Raw genomic sequence first — 22483 nt, 5'->3', positions numbered from 1 at the left:
AGTACTGAAAAAGTAAGTTCTGAGAAAAACGCATTTAAAGTTTTGCGTGAAGCCAAACCAGTATGAAGACCGAGTCAGTAAAATGCCTATATTTCCGAAAATAATTCAAATTTTCAAAAACCTTCTCGTACCCATATTCTTAGATAGTTAAACTTTAAAAATATGACATAAAAAATCGATTTTTTTGAATTTCTACACTAGAACACCCCCTTAATTGCGTTTCCTTCGTGTTCGATTTGGCAATTCACGGACAAAAAAAAGCGACTCAATTCCTATATATTCGCGACTAAAAATTTTGTTATTTGCGAATTCCAACAAATATCGAACCCAATATTCTTTGTATATGCCATCATTTCCAATGCCAAATGAATTCACCGCTATCGATGATTTTGATAATGCATAAACACAATGATAATAAACCTTATTTATTACCCAATAAAAAAAAAGAGTGCGCGTAAGGATCACACGCGATTGAAGTAAAACTTTTAATATTGTATGAGTAGGCAATTAAAATAAAAATAAAAAACATCATATTTGAATTTTAAAAATCATTTATTAATAATCACATAACATCAATAACACAGTTTAAAACAACAGCGATAGATTAATTGCTATCATATTTCATATATGATATAATAGGTTGTTTATAACTAAGATGAGAAACATAAATTTTGCTTTGTAAACTATGTACATTTCTGGAAAAAACTGCATCAATTGTCGTGCCATATCTTGTGGTTGATTCAAATGGAAAATTATTCATTGTTAAATTAAATTTATTATTTAAAAAATCAATTAATTCATTAAAAAAATAAAGTAACTGCTGATGAAGAAATTTAATAATATTTGATATGTCTTTATTGGGAGAAATTTAAAGGACGACTATAATTAATGTTTGATTCTGAGTGTTCACACAGCGGACAACTGCAATATCACCTACTTGTGTAATTTCATTAGGAATATCCAGTAATATTGTTGGCGCAAGAAACTGCATAGGAGTGGCATTATGAAGAGTATCTGAACATGAATGATAGACAGCTACACCACCTGCTCTTGAGTTTGATCGTTTGTATTGAGTAACGCAGTAATAGTTCTGAATATCAATTCGTTCTTCATTATTAATCCAAGTTTCCGAAAATAACAAAAACGTACAACGTTGTAGCACTTTATCTTACAGATCAGGCAAATGAGCTCGTAAACTTTGGCAGTTAAAGGAAAACAATGAAATGTCGTTCAAACTTATTATCTCACTCTATTTTTCTTCTTGTGTTATTAATCTACAAGTTGAAAGTCTTTGGAATTCAGTTTTTAAGTTCATTAATCCTGCTGGCCGTTTTCTTCCATGATAAAATTTTATGAAATGATGAACAATCCATTAATACTGGTAACTCGTGATAATGCAACATATAGAAGCTGCTGATTATGTGTTTTATTGTATTCATATACAATTTTATCAAAAGTACCACCTTGTGATTTGTGTATTGTGAGTGCACAAGCAGACACTAAAGGAAAATGATTTCTTTTGACAAATATGATTTTATTTCTATTCATTGGAATAGATGAAGATCTCCTGAGAATCGGCACAGCTGTCCTACTAATATTAAGAGTTTGAATATGATGTGCAGCTTTCTTCTTATTTTGTTACCTTTCTTACCAGGAAATTCAAACCATAAACGTAGAAGTTCATCATTATCGCCACGTTCTATGTACACTAATTTTCCTACACAACCATTAGCTAAGCTTCACTTACATCAATATTAGTTGTTATAATGTAAAATTTATTCAGAACTAAAATTATTTCATACGGCAAACCCCCGGTATCAATAACCGATTTTTGTGAAACTGCTGACGAATGTATGATTGTTGATCTGTCGCATGGCAACCTACATAAATATCCGTGGCAGTAGATATTATTTTGTCTTCAACGAGATTCAGTATAAATTTATTATATTCCATGACACATTTATTCTCTAAGAAAAGTCTTATTTCATGAGGACATAACATAAAAAACGTGATTCAGTTAATGCAAGTTCATATAGGGTTTAGCGCTCGACTTACGCATGACATGACGGGAGTGGATACTCGCGACATCAGCGCTTACGGCGTCGTAGTGTTCAACTTCGCGTTGACGTTTTCGTTGCATTTGTACGGATTTACACCCGTGTAGCCTAAAGAAATTTTTACACCCATATCGCGCCTAAAGAAGTTTTACTTCAAAATAATTTTAGTAAAATTTGACTCAAACCGACATAAAACCCACGTTCCCAGTCAATTGAAGTAGATCATTAACTGCTTCAACAAACAATAGAAACGTGACATTTAATTTGAAAAATCTTACTGAAGATTTAAAAAATGACAAATTTCTGCGCGATTCCTATGTGATGATCCATATATGGAACGAAGTCTTATTTGTAAAAGACAGATCACTGTTACGGCTGCTGAGTATTAAGTTTGATTTGAAGAGAATATTACAAAGTTATTCAAACCATTGTTTTACCTTAAAGTTAATCAAAATGTTCAAAAAAATAAATAATATAAAAAATGACTTTTATTTATTTATTTTTCTTATATAATATGCCACATAAATATTCGATATATGGAGTATAACCCCGCGAATAAGGAACTTCTACTAGAAGAAAATGTTTTGTAAGAAAATCATTTTTAAAGTTTTCTATATGAAATCAATAAATCCGCCGATCCGCTTCAAACAAAAGCAAGTACGCACTTTTGGCTATTACTAATAATTGCTCGACGTATATTTATGTAAATTGTTTGAGCAATTCAATTGATTATTAACTATTTCGACTTCATAAATATTTACTGTCGATTGTTCAGAGAATTCAAAAATCAGAAAGAATAACTTCTTCAGTTCCTTCAATTCGATACCTTACAATAGATATCAAAATCACCTAAAAATGCAACCAAATTGTTATTTTTAATTGTTATAAATTAATGTGTTCAAAACATTATATCAAACCGTGGTAAGAACATGGATCAAAAATCAGTGGTTCGATTCAGCTCTCAAAGCCTGATATCAATCAGTATAGTGATATTAGATTTTCACCCCAGATTATAAATTGGGGAATTGCTTTCGTGGGTTGCCTTAGAAGAGCACTGGGTTCAGGAATATCAGAACAGATTTTAGAACTAACACATATTTCTGATGTTTTTGAAATAAATAACAGAAGTATCTATATTCAAAACGATGCAAATGCTATTTCCGTTCATTGTTGGTACAACAACTAATATTTACACTAAATATTTCACATACCAAATTGCAATTATTAGAAGAAAACAATAATTGGAAGTTGACAAAACGTCGACATTAAGGCATTCGATATTTGAAATTTGTAATACCGGAATACCGGTATTATAAATGAAAAATTTACTAGTCATATTGTTATTTACCGCAGTTGTTATATTGACATATTAAGATTATTATTGTTCTAAAATGAATACATATTAATTATTTTATTACATAGAGAATAGGAGTAGATAGATACAAAGAAAACGTGTGAGTATGCTTGGACCGAATTTTAGTACAAATATAACAAGCCGAAAACCTTTTTCTCATTCCTACACTTGTTGGCACAATTTTCATGAAGAAATAATCCGAGTACATTATTAGTCGATATGAATTAGTACTATCATCATTAGATATGAACACATCACAAAGACTTATAGAAAATAATTGTATTTTCTGATTGTCTAATAAATAATAAAACAATTTTATATGAACAATTTCTAAGAATATGCAACGTACGCATGAAAAAGAAGTCATCCTACACCAAGACTAATATTATCATTGATTATCAAACTATATATCACTCGATGATTTGACTTGTAACTTTTCGTTATAATGAAATAATAAATAAATAAGAATGATTGATAGGAAGATATACAATATAGAGAATTATAACGTGTCAATTGCATATTTTGTTTAAAAATCATTGATAACGAATTAGATATGAAGACAATGCACGTGGACGACTAATAATTTTTATAAATGGGTTCCATTCATTAGGTCGTATATAATATATAAACAATCGCTTATCTTGCCGATGTGTCATACTCGGCTGAGTTGAGTCGGTGATACACATACACAGTGAAAAATTTGTGTATGTGTATTGCGTAAGTTCAATTTTTAACAAAATTCTGGTAATCCCGAAATACCGGTATTTTTAATATCAATACCGGTATTGAATACCGGGCAAAAATGGTCCGGAATCCCGGTATTGTAAGCCCTAGTCGACATCCGCACTAGGGCTAACAATACCGGAATTCCTTAATCCCAAAAACCGGGATCCCGGACGATTTTTGTCCGGTATTCAATACCAGTATTGACACAAAAATACCGGTATTTCGGATTACCAGTATTTCGTAAAAAAATGAACTTACGCAATACTCATACACAAGTTTTGCACTGTGTATGTCGGCTCAGCCGAGTATGACACATCTGCAAGCGGCGATGTTGGCAAGATAAAGCGATTGTTTATCTATTATATACTATAGCTACCTATAATAATAATTATATTGTAAATATTAATATGTATTATTAAAATTATTATTCGTCCACGTGCATTATCCTCATAAATAATTTGTTATCAATTTTTAAACATAATATACAATCGCCACAATATAATTCTCTACATTGTATATCTTCCTGCCAATTATTTGTATTTATTTATTATTTTATTATAACGACAATTCACTAAGACAAATCATGGAATGATAAATAGTTTGATAAATCAATGATAATATTGGTCTCGGTGGTGGATGACCTCCTTCTATTGCGTACGTTGCAGATTCTTAGAAATTGTTCATATGTAATTAGGATTTGATTATAGCCTAAATACATTATACCAAGTACTAATTCAATAAACTAGAGAATATTTTTTTCATTGGCAATACCGGTATTAATACCGGGATCTCGGTATTACAAATTTCAAATATCGAATACCGGTATTCAGATTTCAATACGGAATTGGAAGCCCAAATCCGCATTGAATAAAAGGGGGTCTTCCTATGTGATGAGTTGAAAAAATCGATTTTTTTTTCTTTTCATATTTCGGTACATTACACCTTTAAAATAACATATTAAAATTTCAAATCGATATTTCAAATAGTTTTTGAGTTACAGCCATTTAAAAAGTATACATATAGTATATAGTACAACGATCATTTTATCTTTAAACGCGTTTTTCAAAACTGTGTTTTTCAAACTTGTCTCCATTGTATCTCAGAAACGGCTGGACCGAATTACTTGAAATTTACAGGGCACACTCAATATATTTAAACGCATGGAATGAACTATTATCAATCGAAAATTTTGAAAACTTCGATTTATTTATACCAAAAAACAAAAAAAAACGCCTAATTTGCAACTTTTATTTCAAATGTCTATAAAACAACCAATTTTTTTTATATTCATTTGATTGCAGTTCATTCCGTGCTTTTAAGCCTACAAATTAACACGCCGTTTATTTTTTTTGGTCAGATAAGCCGATCAGCCGGAATCGTGGAGACAGTGGGAGCTCTTTTTTTTGAGGGGGGTGTTTAGAGCGCTGTAACTCTAGTTGGACTAAATTTTTTTAGCTGAAATTTTATATTTATACTGTCCAATATGTATTAATAAATGATAAAAAACTTGAAGCTCTAGCTATTTACTGGTCATAGAAAAAAAAATCTAAAGTATCCCTAAAAAACAGGCCGTCACATAGGAAGACCCCAAATATGTATTAATAAATGATAAAAAACTTGAAGCTCTAGCTATTTACTGATCATAGAAAAAAAATTCTAAAATATCCTTAAAAAACAGGCCGTCACATAGGAAGACCCCTTCGAAATCAGATATGTTAACTGACCAAACATCAAGACAAAACAATGTGTATGCATTCCACAGGAAACTCAAGCTCACAAATGAAATATCAAACAAAATTTTTATATATGATATTCTACGCGTAAGTATATGTATAAAAATATGTATAATAGGCTTATTACAAAATATAAAATTAGCACCTATTGAAATATGCAAATTTATATATAATATAATGCATATATAGCAAGCTGCTCTTGCTTTCTTTATGTGTCTTAGATGTTTTAATCAAAGTCAAAAATACTTTAAATATATATATATATATATATATATATATATATATATATATATTGTTGAGAATTGTGTTCTTTATAATTATAAATATTAGTCATAAGTAAATTCATTCGAACGATGTATAATCCCAAGTAGCGGTAAATGTTGCGAATATTTTGTACATCTGCAAGACAACCCTTAATAAAAGTTTATGATAGCTCATGTACCCTCGGCGAGCTATCATAAAACTGGAAATATTGGAAATACTTTAAAAATGTAAAATTATAAGTTAGTTAACAAGTAACAACTAAAATATTATAATAAAGCGCTAAATAAATTTTTGTATCTAAATAAATTCTTTGATTTCACACACTTCCAGAAGAGCTACAAATGTTCCAATTATCGTCGTTAAGTATTCCAAAAAAAACTCCAATCTACTCAAGAAGTTATTAAAAATTGGTTACATTTAATCATTAATTAGTAAATTCATTACTAACGTCTCTTCATTTGGTGGCAGCTTAATCGAATCCAACTCCGAGATAAGAGTACAAACTAATAAAATAAATTAAAAAAATTAAAACAAAAAGTGTGTGAAAAATAACCAAACTCTTAAAATTATCAAGTGATACAAAAATAAAGTGCTCATCAAATAAATCGATCAAAATCATCAAAATCTATATAAAAATAATAAAAAATAATAACTGGGAGATAATAAAAAGAATAGTAACAAGTGGAAGATTTTGAAGTTTAAAACGTGGGACCAAATCAGGACTTAAATCTACAACCCTGGAGCGACGATCAAGATGAACAAAACCCTCTATCATAATCAAAAGGAATTCAAGTAAGAAAATTCATATATTATTACAAATTCAAGATGGAGAACCAATCTACAATTTTGAATGAAAACTTATTAGATTTAAATTTAGCCTTAGCTATATTACCGAATTTTATTGAAAACGAAACTGATGTACGTATTTTATTGATGTATGTGATTCACTGCATGAAAACTTAAAGGCCAGTGAATCACAAAAACTATTTTTAACCATAAAAAGTAATTTCCCACCTCATGTACTAATAAAAATAATACGTAACAAAATTTCTTGCTGGGGCTCATTAAAATCATTTTTATATAAAGAATATACGGAAAAAACTCCTGTATCAATCCTTCTTGCAGAGTTGCTAAATTATAAACAAAAACCTAATGAATCGGTAAAATCTTTCAGTGAAAAAATTAATAAACTATTGTACAGAATTTATGATAAAGATTGTGATACACACGATCAGACAGTCGCGGATAATTTACAAAATGTTTATAATGAAATGGCTCTCAGTACTTTTCTCAATGGACTGAAAATGCCGTTGAAAAATTTAGTAAAATGTTGTAGATTCGATAATTTAAATGACGCCATAGACTTTGCCATTGCCGAAGATACCGATTCATCCTCAATTTTAACATGCGACTTTTGCAATAAAATAGGTCATAGCAGTGGTAATTGTTTTTTCAAAGCCGAACATAAAAATTCACAGATAATTTGCAATTATTGTAAAAAATTCGGTCATACGATTGATCAATGTAGACACCCCAATCGTAAAAACTTTTTCCAACAAACTCAAATCTCTATGGTTCCGCAAATAAAACAGGAAAGTTGTTTATCTATTAATAATTCTAATCCGATAGCTGAAAATAATGAAATCCAATCGAATACACCTTCTTCAAGTTCAAAAAACTCGCCAGAGCCCGTTCCGGGACGGGCATTCATGTAAATAGCAATTGTAACAATATAAATTTAAATTTTCCGAACAGTTATGAATCAATCATTTTAGAAACTACACAGCTACCAAATACTTTTCATAATTTTTTAATAGGCAGCAGTAGTGACATATCATTAATTAAAGTTCATAACATTGATAAAGAAACTCTTGTATACACAGATAAAAAATTTAACTAATTGGAATAACATCAAATTCATTAACAACCCATGGCGTTTCTCATATTAACTTTAAATTTTCCGAACAAAATACAGAATTTCCGTTTCAAGTTGTATCAAATCTTCCAATTAAATATTCAGGAATCATCGGTAAAGATTTTTTTTGAAATTTAAAGCAAAAATTAATTATCATTCTAAATTATTTTCACTAGAAATCAATAACCAAGAGTTTACAACCTCTTTAGTTAATTTCGAAAAACATTTAATCCCTCCTCGATCCGAAACAACATTAAAAATCGAAACTGCGTTAAACGTCGAAGCAGTATGTTTTCAAAACAACATGAAAACGGATTGATATTAGCTAACTGTATTGTAAAACCTATTGAAAATTGTTTTTTTATAATGTTATTAATCCTACGTCAGATCGTCAATTCCTTAATTCAAAAGACGTAAACTTCGAGTTATTAAGCAACTTTGATATAATCGACTCTATAAATCTTAATAAAAATAAATCTATCAAATCTAACCAAGAATCAATCGATTTTCAATGTTTGTTCAATAACGTAAATTACAACGATACAATTGATGACAATGACAAGAAACAAAGAGTACAAAAAGTTTTACAATGCATAAAAACTAATCACATGACAAATCTCGAAAAAGATTCAATTTTAAATATTTGTACAAAATTTCATGATCTGTTTTATTTAGAAAACGACAAACTGACATATACAAATACGTTTACTCATAGTATCCCCGTCGAAAATGACAAAAAACCCATATACATAAAACCCTACAGATTACCGCACGCTCATAAAACAGAAATTCACCGACAAGTTTCACAGATGTTAGCAGACGATATTATTCAAAATTCGCAAAGTCCCTGGAATTTTCCTTTAATTATTGTCCCCAAAAAACTTGATACTGACGGAAATAAAAAATGGAGGATATGCGTCGATTTCAGAAAATTAAACGCAATTACAAAATTGGACGCTTTCCCATTACCACCAACATTATAATACCAAGTTACTAGAAGTGCTAGAAAAATTACGACAATACAATCTAAAGTTGCAACCCGATAAGTGTCATTTTTTGAAACACGAAATTACGTATTTAGGCCTTATTATCGGTGCACACGGTGTGTCTCCTGATCCTGATAAAATTTCCTCAGTAAAAAACTTTCCCACTCCTTCCAATCAAAAAGAAATAAAAATATTTTTAGGATTGTCCGGTTACTACCGCAAATTTATACAAAATTACTCCCGAATTGCATTACCTCTAACCGAATTATTAAAAAAGGACGCCAAATTTAATTGGACCCAAGAGTGTGAACTTCCATTTAATGAACTTAAACAAAAACTAATAAATCCACCTTTACTCCAGTATCCCGACTTCGATCGAGAATTTTCATTAACCACGGACGCAAGCGTTTTGCATTAGGCGCGGTTCTATCTCAAAATGTCGAAGGAAAAGATTTACCAATTGCATATGCATCGCGAACCTTGCACCCCGCAGAAAAAAATTATTCTACTATAGACAAAGAACTTTTAGCAATCGTGTGGAGCATAAAACATTTCCGACCTTACCTTTATGGAAAACCATTCAAATTGTACACCGATCACATGCCCCTTATCTACTTGTACAAATGTAAAGATCCAATTCATGGCAAATGCGCTGGAGGCTTTCTTTAGAAGAATATGAATTCGATATAATTTATAAATCTGGATCATCTAATACGAATGCCGATAGTTTATCTCGCTCATTTTTTGATATTCAAGAATTAGCATCTAATGAAAATACTTCACCTATTCCTATCGATCCTAAACCACAGTTTTCTCTTCTATGCAGATGCAATTTTAATTCCGAAATTAATTTTGAAAATTTTTTAAATACTATTAAAACCTCGGTTATAATTAATAACAATATCGAGGAATCGAATGAAGTTTTTCTCACATCCCTAAAACATGAAGAATCCGCATTGATATTCGTGATAAAAACCAAACTCCCGATGATAAATTAACTAAATATTTCGATTTTTTCCAACATAGTAACATTAATAACAATTTGGCTAATTACGGAACAAACGATTTTTCAACTTAAACTACTCTCAAAAACAAATTTTTACTCAATTGTAAATAACATGAATTCTCAGCCAACACTTGAAGATTTTTTCCATTGCCTCTTAAATCTAAAAGCTCATTTAACTCAAGAAAATATTAAATCCATTGCTATTCCAGCGCCCGCACAATTTCAAAGTTTTTGCCACATACCAATAGAAAATTTTAGATTTACGATACATTTTCAGAGACACCGACATAAAATTAAAAATTTATTATGACAAAATTATTGAAAACCTAACACCGGATGAGATAAGTAAGTTTTAAACCAATTTCATAGATCACAATATACGGGAGGTCATCTGGGCCATAAAAAACGTTCAGCAGAATACGTAGCATATACAAATGGCCAAAAATGCGAAAACAAATTAAATCATATGTAAGCAAATGTCCTGATTATCAAAAACCACATTACGTAGAACAATTAGAAAGTGGTCCAAATAAATGCACTACCCGAAATAATCAATTGAAAAATTATTTTGTCTTTTTCAGCTAATAGTAAACGATTTTTTGGAATCGATGTTCTACGTAATGTGGTCTGAGTCAATGTGAGTAGAATCACGTAAAAATGTTTTTGATATCTTTATGGTTACGCCAAAAAGTGAGTTTGAAAGAAGGGGCCACTTTGCTATTTTCAATGATATCTCGGCCATAAGATGAGGTACAAAGTTGAAAATTGGTTATAACGGTTTTTATCAAATAGACCTATAAAAGGCGTATAAATTATTTAATACCAGGGTGGGGCCGATTCTGTATGGCAATGCGCCCATACCATTTGTATTGATATTTGCGGCCTTTACCCTGTTTCTGACTCCGGAAATAAATATTTGTTGACATTTATATGCGACTTAACGAAATATGCAGGCGCCATCCCCATTTGTAATCAAGAAAGTTCGCCAGTCGCAAATGCATTCGTTTCAGAAATTATTTTAAAATTTGGCTTTCCTAAGGAAATTCTATCTGATCAAGGCCCCACGTTTACTAGCAATTTATTCAAGGACGATTGCAAATTACTAAAAATTAAAAAAATAACAACTTCTCCGTACAGACCTGAGTCGAATGGCTCATGTGAAAGGATCCATAGGGATTATGTTCAAAACTTGAGATCTTATATTAACAAAACCCAAACAGATTGGGACAAATGCATAAAATTCGCAGTTTTTATCCATAATACAGCTATACATAACGCGACAAATTACACATCTTTCGAGTTAGTTTTTGGTAGGAAAATAGAATTACCACTGTCTATAGCAAAACCTATATTTCAATATAACTATGACACTTACGTTAATGAGTTAAAATCGCGGTTATCGCACGCGAATAGTTTCGCTCGACAGAATTTACTGAGTAATAAAGAAAAAACTAAAAGTAACTATGATATGTGCTTTTGAGAGTAGAGATGAAACTCCGTATCCGCGGCGATGCAAAAAACTTTTGCCCCTATGGAAAGGTCCCTTTAAAATATAAAAAACCGACAGTATAAATAGTACCATTTGATCCATAATAAACATGTACAAGTGCACAACAACAAATTGAAAAAGTTTATACCAAACGAATAAAGTAACATAATCTTTATCAAATTTTCAAAAAAAAATATTATTGAATTGCATTTAATTAATTTGATAAATCTTATAGAATAATGTTAATTATCACATAAATCAAATTATCAATTAAATTTTATTGGTTAAATAATAATAATAAAAATAATATTTCTTTTCACAAATAAATTAAATCTAAAATATGTAATGTAAATGTAAATCTAGAATTTAAAAAAATAGTCCAATTTATAATATTAATGTTAAGGTTTAGCTAAGTGTTTTGATTTACTAAAATATAAATAAAAATCGCGGTCTTTAGTTGTTATATCCATTATGCATCAACTCATAGTTATTAAGATAAAGATTTTAGTTATTAATGTACAAGTTAATTACAACCTGAAATTCGCTAATGTTATGTAATAAGCCGAGGACGGCTTAATTTTTACGATGGAGGTGTTGAGAATTGTGTTCTTTATAATTATAAATATTAGTCATAAGTAAATTCATTCGAACGATGTATAATCCCAAGTAATGGTAAATGTTGCGAATATTTTGTACATCTGCAAGACAACCCTTAATAAAAGTTTATGATAGCTCATGTACCCTCGGCGAGCTATCATAAAACTGGAAATATTGGAAATACTTTAAAAATGTAAAATTATAAGTTAGTTAATACAATACAATTTACTGGTCAGATTTAAGTAATAACCTATTCTTTTCGTTCACAACATACTTTTTTAGTTCCTGAACTTGCCATACATTTAATTTATATTACTTTTAAGATTAGAGTGGATATCTTTTTTATCATTAATTAATATGCTTGTGAAAATAAGCATTATATATTTGATTTAATAAAATAAACATGAATTCTTGTTCCTAAAAATTCTTGTTTTTCACTAATTTTAATAGGTTTTAGAGATTAGGAACAAATCACCCATTTTTGTATAAGATCAATGTCTTTTTTTACACGGTTTTTTTACACGGCTTCTTCTGGAACCAATCTACCGTGTAAAAACAGACTTAGGTGTATATATACTTTAATAAGCTTTCTTATAAAATAAATATAAAACATATCAAATATTGATAGAGTAATGATTTATCCACACGAACTTATAGAGAATTATATTAGCGTTTGAAATTTTGACTATACATCATTAATAGTGATTCTAAAATCTACAATAATCGAATATCTTACCGGAGGATTAGATGTCGTCGTATATCTGCTTATGGTCGACATATCCCTTGGTGCATCCGTCAAATCTTCCTCTCCGGTTGCGTTACAGTTGTCAATGGCGATGTTGATGGGTGATTTTGAAACGTCGTTCTTCTGTTCCGTTCTAAGCAATTTGGCCGGTTCATTTATGTCCTCCTTCAGAGACCTTGCGAATTCAGGTGTAAAACCATTCGAGACAACTTTAGAATTTACCGAATTATCATTGCAACCCACGTTAAAAGCGCGCTGAGTGTTCAAATCATTTGTTTTTGTCTCCGTCTGCAATGAACGTGAAAAAATGTCAGTGATTTCATTAAAATTGAATTGACAGATACAAATTTGACAACTTGAATAAATACTCTGAAGCAGAGGTGGGACTTGCTTCAAACTAGGTGTAAGTAGCATTTTGCCTTAAGGAAAGTTGCATGAACTTGCTGATATTATGAAAATAACTTAGTAAAACTTTGACAGAAAAATTTTCAACTGTTTATTTTAAAAATAAAGGTATTGCTTTTTGCAAACAAACTAATCAATGAATTTTGCAATTCATATGTCCCAAACAAACTTATAAGAAATGTAATTCAAGATGACCATTATTATTGTCATCAATAACTTAAAAAAATAAAATAAAAAAATATTATAAAAAATTGAAGATGAAAGAGATTGAATAGATATTTAAATATAAGGCTTATAAATGTAGAATCAAATAGATATAAATGATATGTATATATGAAATTTCATTTCTCTCACAATCTCTCTTATACCAGGCACCCCGCCTGACAGATGTGAAAATAATATGTCAATAAAAAAAATAATTTATTTAACTATCTCATTCTACTTATAGAGTCTATAAAAATGTATTTTATATAAAATATGATCGTCAATAGAAATCAGTACAAAACCAAAACAGAAATATATAAAGAATGTGTCCAAAAGACTATGTAAACTACTTTGGGGGCATTCAATAATCACCTGAGGCTTGAAAGGGAAATTGACAAGAAATTCCGAAATATCATCGTAGGGGAGGCGAATCCAGTAAAAAATTATGTGAATTTATTTTTTACCTAAATTGAAAAAAAAATTACCACTTTTTCTAGGTACTGAAATGCCCCTAACACACGTAATGTTTGGTGAAGAAGGGGTCATTTTAAATATCACCATGTATTACCCAAGGGGATAGAAGGGTCCAAAAATCCTTAGAAATCGATCACGTGATTAATGTACGGCCCTATTCTGGTAGTCATATGTATTTGAGAATACTCGCTTAGAGTACACGAGTACACCACCTTTATCACTATGCAAAATTTCATAAAAATCGACACCATTACCAACTGACATCTTTCAAACACTTCACTTTCAAATCGATTCCAGTTTTTTATCGAAAATGTTGACTTCCATATATATCTGCTAATCTTATATATAAAAATGGATCGCAAAATGTGTTGGTAATAACATAACTCAACAACGCCTGGACCAATTTGGCCAATTCTTTTTTTTAAATGTTCGTTCGAGTCCAAGGATGGTTCTTACGGCGAGAAAAAATCGAATTTTTGCTGGGAAAACCCTAAAAACCGCCCTTTTCTTTTTTAATCGAGTAGGCAACGAAATTTGTAGAAAAAACAATGATCTATATCATCACATTTTGTGTAGTTTTTGATAATCATATTTTTAATATATTTATATAAACATAGAAATATCTTTCTATTAATTAACGAGCTATATTGGCAGCCAAAAACATTGATGTAAATGAATTAAATTTCAAAATTCAAGAACAAATTATAGGCGAATCAGTTGATTCGACAACTAACCAAGAGGATCCACAGGAGTTTTAAAAATCGCTGGATTTGCTAGGATTGTCACCTCACAATCTTCAATTAAAGGTTGGATCTACAGTTCCAGTACGTTTATGGTATCATTAAGTGTTTGTGGTATTAATTTGGAAAACCCATGTTTCTCACATGGAAAATTGTATGTTGTCTGTTCCCGTATTGGAAAACCATCAGATTTTTTTGTCTACGCGCCAGGTAATCAAACAAAAAACATCGTTTATCACAAAGCACTACAATAAAAATTGAACTGATTTTTGAATTATGAGTTACATGATTAAAATTACTTACTTTTAAATGCTTATAGTGTTTTATTTAATTATTTTTAATTCACACCGAATTATTACGAGGGTGACGGTTCTGTTCAGGATAATTTTTTGTAAAGAATAGAAAAAAGGTACCCATTACAAACTTTTTTGACAGGATGAAGTCTGTCGGGTCGGCTAGTTTTGAATAAAATGCTCGGTCAATCGCCGCACAAAGATGATGATCGAGTTATATTTACGTTTTTTTTTTCAATTATGATGTCAAGCGATTCAGAATGACTTGGAACGTCAAGAAAACCATAAAATTAGCAAATCCGATTTTCTGGCAGAAGAATATTTAAAGAAAACATAATTTTATAGAGTTTTTCAGAATTGGCGCATTTACAAGCAATCAACTTATCTCCAAAGATAGATTAGAATTATGTATATGTATCAAATAGAAAAATGATAAATGATAACAATTAACAATCAAGAAAAAATGATTGCCAAAAATGAGGCGCAAACATTCAGAAACAAAATTGTAAAGACCATTAATGTGTTTTACATTAAATTCTCTTAGAGTTATTTGAAATGATTTTAGATATTATAGAATTATATTACCTTCACTTTGTCTTAAACGCTTTCAATAAATATCCAAGAATTTGAGCGAATTTTAGCGTAATGCACCAATATATTTATAAGAATTACTAATTACTAATTAGTATGTAGTATAATGAATTTATATTAATTATTCCACACAAAATCTAAAAATTTAAAAGTTTTATGCATGCGATTGCCATATATTCAAATTACGAAAAATTACTAAAGTTATCATACCGACGATTCTGGAGGTGTTTTATATGTGGAGCGGCACCCAAAAATCGATGCGAGCAGTGTTGCATTCGGGAATGAATTCAGTGAAATATTATTTAAGAAAATAACTTAAATTTATTATAAATGATACATAGGAAATCTCCCAGGGCAAGTCCGTGAGCTGAATTAAACTCCAACTCGATTCAGAGAAGAATAGTGTGAGAAATTTACACAATGCCATTTCTCACCGGAGTGCACAAAATGGCTATTTTCAATTTGAAACATATTTTGATCTGTATTTTCATGTGAAAATTGACATCGCTACTGCTCGATGTGGGGTTGTCCAGAACGGGGTTCGAACTCACGACTCCTACACCATGGAACATTCTAGTTTTATTAACTAAATCAAAATAAAAAGTTCCAGTACCACTTTATGTTGCTATTTTTAATTGTAAATTAGCGAAAATAAGAAATCAATAAGAGAACAAAGAACCTCCAAACAAATTTTTATACGGGGCCGAGCCTCAAGGTAGATTTTTATTAATTTTAACAAAGGATAAAACTATGACCAAAAACTAGTGGGGTGTATGGCATCGTGCCTTAAGGCAAATTGCTGAAACTTCCCGTTCCGTAACGAAATGTTCGAGAAATACTGAATGCTTTCAAATAGATTATTATTAATATTGTAACATTGTTGAAATTGAAGCAAAGTTGGAATTATTTGTTCAAAGTATATTAGAACTATAGTCAGAATTAAAAATAAAATCTGAATTATTTTCGATATACAAAAAAAAAACAAAAAAAAATATATATATATATATATATATATTTTTTTTTTCCAAAATCAATTATTTTGTTAAAACAAGCTGAAAGTTCTTTGAATCATTTAAATTGGACGCATAGTTCTCTCAAAAACTGCCATTTTTTGCACATTTAGCTCTGTATCTTCGAAATGGCTGGGCCTGCCATTGCCAAAAACTAATAATCACTTCTCCTAATCATTACTAATTGAATGTTTTTTAGATCATTCAAATCGGATGCTCCGTTCACTCAAAAACTCGATTTCTATTTTCTGCACTATTTGCTCCGTATCTCCGTAACGGCTTGTCCTGCCTTTGCCAAAAACTAATCAGCTCTTTTCCCTATCAATAGGAATCGAATGCGTGCGCCCGAAAACGTGTCTGGTAATTTGTATCCATACATATATATATACACACACACACACACATCCATTTTTTCTGAGGTATGCCAAAATGTTCAGAAACCTTCAAAACGTCGAGAAATGTAAAAAATTTCAATTCCGATTTTCGCCCATTACAATAACTTACCCTACGGGAAGTTAATGTACATATATAAAATTTATATATATGTACGTATATAAAAAACTGAAAACTTTTGAAGAAACGGCTTATTTCTAATTATATTTGTTGAGAATCTGATTTGAATGATATACCCTGATGATAAATTATAATATTGCAGCCCTTGCAGAAGCTATAACAATGGTTTGGAAGTTTTGGTTGTCGTTTTTAATCATAAATTCAAGCAAAATTTCCTATACATGAGTAAGAAGTTGTAAATTATACAAAAAATACACCCTTTAAACTCACTAACAAAATTCGAAAGTTTTACTTGATGTGTGAAGCTTTTAAGTAATGAATGCCAAAATTGTGTTTTTATTTATTGATGTGGCGCAAAACTGAAAAGTTACTAAAAAAGTAAGGATATTATCAAAAACATCAATAAATAAAATTGAAGATCTACAAAAGATCATATTAACCATAGATATGTTGGCAGAATTTTATGTCACATGGGTAAATAAAATAATTTATTTGTAATAAAGAATCTAATTTGAATAATATACATCAATATATAATAATTCTGCATTCTATAAAAGAGCTACAACACTGCTGTATACACAAGTTGCTAACAGCCAGGTAATGGAAATGATCAATTTCCCGTTTGATTACAGTGATAAATAAATAACGTTGTTATGGTTAGCAAAACCACACTATTGATTCTCATAAAAGAACTACTATTTGATATTATTCAAGATAACAAATTTATATATGGATGAATCACATATATATTAAAAATTATATTATATTTATATATTTTATAAAATTACATTTAATGGCAAATCCGCATAGAAATAATTGTACCAAAGCTAGCCTATTATAGTTTTTTTACACTGAGTTTTCATAAGTATTACTGATCCAGTTGGTATATTTCTCACATACAACAAGAAAGAAATTTCACTGAAAATACCATTAATTGTTATCCTAATACCATGCATGTGAAATATTTATGGCATTTATTTCACTCAAAAAAATTACACATTGCCTAATTAGAAAATAAAATCTCAATTTTACCTAATCACTTAAGTGTAACCAATTTTATGTTTTATTAAGTATGTCTACTTCTAAATTAAATGATTATGTTTTAATCGGAGCTATATAAGTATTGAGAACTTCATTATTACAAAATAACTTCCTATACCATTCGGGGTTGTTTTACTTAGAAAAATTCCATCAAATAAAATATTGACATATTTGATTAACTTTCTGATTAGATTCCTATAACATATTTTCGATATGATATGGTACTTAACTGAAATCAAACCAGTAAAATAATCATTTAGATATTTAGAATGTAGTGTAATTTAATTGATAGCATGAACCAAAATAAATTTTTCAATAAGGTAACTTATAGTACATTTATAATATATATATATATGTTAAACATATATGTTATATATTAACTGATGAAGAAGACAAAACACGGTCACGGTTAACATTTGTAACCTAGTACTTTATGAAATAAAACTAGTGCAAAAATACTGCCCAGTAAACATGCGATATGGCCACAACATCGTGGCAATATTTTATTTAGGTCGTGTGACATGCGGTTCCCATATTCATTTTCCTCGATATTTAATGGATACGGCCGCAAATTTATGTAACTATCGAACAACTATCGAGGTTCGGTCTCTGGCGCACGTGGCGTTCGTGATACATGAAAATCGACGTTGACCCACATATGTTTGTTTATTATGATAAGACCGTCTGACGTAAGGCGTTAACCCCAGTCATGACGTCATTGGCGAATGAAAACGATTCGGTCATGACGTCATACAAAATGGCGACTCAGTTATGACGTAATAGCACCTGAAAGTGATGACGTAATGCAATTAATATTCTTTTCTGTACGAATAAGCATTTATTTACGTGAATAATAAGAAATTTTACAATATTTAAATATTACAAATTAGAATTGTAGTTTAGAAATTATAAAATTTTAACATGAACTATACTAGAAAACTATTTACAAATTATTCAATCTTAACATATTAATAACAGTATATTTAATGAAAATTGTTGTATATCTAATGAACGTAATTCTATTTTTGGGGCGTGAAGTGTGAAGTGTTGCATAAGTATTCTATCGCCACTTCCTTATACATCAAACAGCCTGCCTATTTTTCATTATTTCATTCTATCGCCAGTTCATTGCATCAAATGCCAGGATACAGATTATGCACATATGACATACTGCCCCAAATTTTGGAAGTTTTCTAAAACAAATTCAAACATAATGTGATTTACTGTATATAATATAATATATATATACAGCTACCATATGTGTAGCTACCTACATGTTCAGTGTACAAATCTCCATCATCTTAAAGTCGCTTTTATAGATACATTTTTAACACTGACTGATTTCATTCTATCGCCAGTTCAATACATCAAATGCGAGGATACAGGATATTCATATATGATGTACTTCTTGGAAGTTTTCTAAAACAATTTGAAACATAATGTGTTTTATTGAATCTAATAATATATATACCACTCCATATGTGTAGCAACTTACATATTCAGGAGACAAATCTAAATCGTCTTCGAGTCGCTTTTGCACATACATTTTTTTAACCTGATTGAATTCATTCTATCTTCAGTTCATTATACATCAATACATCAATCAAGTTCATGCATATACGACATACTGTTCCCAATTTTAGAGGTTTTCTAAAACAATTATAAATATAATGTATTTGTTACCAAATAATATATATACAGCAACTATATATGAATCAACTTACATATTAAGAAGATAAATCTCCATTATCTTCAATTTGCTCCTAAACATATATTATTTGAGCCTGTCTAAAGATCTGTATATTGTTCATCGTTTCATTCCAGTTTTGTACGACTTCTGAAATAAATATGAACATGGCATATGTGTTTGCTGTTTATATATATATTTGTATAGCTATTATATTTGTAGTGACTTACATATTCAAACAATCATTCTCGATCCGCTTCTCAACCGACTAATTTAAGAGATTTAAGAAGTGAGGTTATGTCGAACACATGGATATGTTAATGTCTTAATTTAGTAAAATAATTATTTTAACCTTGATAAACGATCCTTATTATTGTCCTCAGATTTTGTAAGATATGCTATTTGGTTACCTCCTTTGTCATCTAAAGAAATCGACATAAAATAACGTTTCTTCATCCCAGGATATAATGCACTAAATGGAATTCAAAATCGTGAAGTAATTACATATCTATATAAATAATATATGATATACTTACGGTGTCATTTTTCTACACTTTTCTACAATTATCATAAACAAGTTGCTTAACTAAACGAATGTAATTATTATACTAAAGAAAATATAACTTGATGCATGATAAATTCGTGACATTTTGCGCCATTTTGTACGCGGTTTTAGGTTAGCTTTCGTCAAAGAAACAGTCGGTTCCACCAGTGGCCACGGCGCGCTGATGTAAAGCTTTCTTTGTATGGTCACACACACCAGCACACAACGCACACAACGCAGCGCACGACGCGTTTGCTTCACGCCGTGTGACGTCATTGATTATGCTTTGCATGTGTGCTAACACACACCAGCGCACGACATGTATCTCATGAAATTCAACGATGTCATTACCCCCGACAGCGCGTGTTTATGTCTCGTGAGACAACTCAATGCGAGCTTTGCGTGTATTGTAACACACACAAGCGCACGCAAGTTTAAAATCCTCTTGTGGCGTAGATTCGATAACCGCATTATAATAACGATGTCGATATTATAGAAGATCACATCGCGTGTTTACTGGGTGAGTAGTGTGCCCATATTTACATAATTATGCACATCCCTCATAATACAAAATTCTACTTCTACCTTAATATATACATATACCTATAATGAATGAAAAAAAGACAGAATGTCTATAAACAGGCAGAAGAGTGGTTCCTCATCAATAAAATTATGTTGAAAAAAAAATCTATCTCCATCAATTTCACATCCAGTGAAAGTAGAAGATACATAGAACTTCAAGGCAATAGTTGGGAATAACAATGGATAGTCTGCTGGCCAAACACAAAGATTTATTATGCGCAAGGCTTCCTATGGAAAATTAGATCCATAAGAAATCAGGAAAGGGCCAAAGAGAGCTATTTTGTTATGTTCATTCTAGATTCTCATTTAGATTAGAATATTAGGTTGAGAACACTATCCTTACGTTTGCAAATTTATGGATCTTCAGAACAAAGCTGTGATAGCGATAAAAGGTGCTTCATCTTGTAAGGCTTGTAAGCTGCTATTAATGAAATATAATATTCTGAGTATCACAAACATTTATATTTGATACAAAAAACATGGTGATAAAACAAATCATATACTGAAAGTAAATAAAAATGCTGTGATGAAATCAAGCTTAGATATCACTGAGAACCAGACTTTGTAGCAAGATTTATAACAAGATACCTGATGGATGTGAAACCGATAACAAGCTTAAAATTACAGTCATTTGTTAAACAATTCAGCTTATCTGTTAAGTGGATATTTAGGACACTATGTAAGAAAATATTTTTCAAATCAGAATGAATTATACAATCACCAGGTTTTCTTCACTTGGATATATAATGATAATTATTTCCAATTACTTTTCCAAAAACAGAATAGACGTCTATCCGAAATAAATTAGTAAGTCAAGTATACCTGAAAAACCAGCCAAACAGGCTTAAAAGAAAAATACAATTAGACCTAATATAGAATAATTAACTATAATACTTTCATTTTGTTATATTTTATTGTGTTTTCCCTTTTGTTTTTAGTTTTTTTTTTATCATATTTTAATTAGCTCTAGTAGATACATCACTGGGGGTTTCTGCTAATTCTTAATCAACTTCAGTTTACCATAAACTTGTCAGCATTCTGTGCTAAATGTAATAATATATACAGATTGCAGAATAAAATTGAATTAAAAAAAAAAACAATTACTAATATATCTTGATATGAAATAAGATAAAATTGACCAGGTTTTGCAAGTTTTTTTTTAAATGAATAAACAACTGTATTCATACTTAAGGCGAGAGTCAGATTTATGAAGTTTGGCTATGGCACAATAAATATATTTCAGAAAGAAGAGTTCGACTAGAGATAAAGATGATGTTTAAGTAATTTGTGCTCTTTATACTTACATCAAATCTAATAATATAAAACTATAAATGTGATATACATAAAACAATGATATATACGTAAGACTAGACTTTAAGAGATTGTGTAGATATCATGTAATTTAGTATATGGCTAATGTACTAGTTTATAAAGCCAATAAATCATAAATAAAAAAAAGTAATTTGTCATCCATGTTCTACTTTATCAATCACTGTAATAGTTTATAATGCAATTGCAAAATGACTT

At 30.1% G+C, this 22483-nt stretch overlaps 1 protein-coding gene and 2 long non-coding RNA genes across 3 annotated transcripts in view; all 3 read right to left on the bottom strand.

The window, feature by feature from the left end:
* Positions 1 to 22483, bottom strand: part of LOC113385949 (glutamic acid-rich protein-like) — a 56625-nt gene that overhangs the window by 10391 nt on the left and 23751 nt on the right. Inside the window, exon 3 of the mRNA XM_026623770.1 lies at positions 12864 to 13160. Coding sequence (XP_026479555.1) covers positions 12864 to 13160 — 297 coding nt within the window. The remainder of the gene's footprint in view (positions 1 to 12863; positions 13161 to 22483) is intronic.
* Positions 19057 to 19707, bottom strand: LOC113376175. Its single transcript, XR_003367025.1, has 3 exons — positions 19639 to 19707; positions 19418 to 19562; positions 19057 to 19336 (listed from the first exon to the last, which is right to left on the bottom strand). It is a non-coding gene; the product is annotated as an uncharacterized LOC113376175 (long non-coding RNA).
* LOC113376169 lies at positions 19711 to 20681 on the bottom strand. Its single transcript, XR_003367024.1, has 4 exons — positions 20367 to 20681; positions 20061 to 20302; positions 19868 to 19980; positions 19711 to 19793 (listed from the first exon to the last, which is right to left on the bottom strand). It is a non-coding gene; the product is annotated as an uncharacterized LOC113376169 (long non-coding RNA).

This window comes from Ctenocephalides felis, unplaced genomic scaffold (assembly GCF_003426905.1).
Source record: "Ctenocephalides felis isolate EL2017-DRISC unplaced genomic scaffold, ASM342690v1 CF-g0.4_SCAFFOLD_00845, whole genome shotgun sequence".
Lineage (NCBI taxonomy): Eukaryota > Metazoa > Arthropoda > Insecta > Siphonaptera > Pulicidae > Ctenocephalides > Ctenocephalides felis.
The sequence above is the reverse complement of the archived record's forward strand: the minus strand, read 5'-3'. Positions and strand labels throughout refer to the sequence as shown.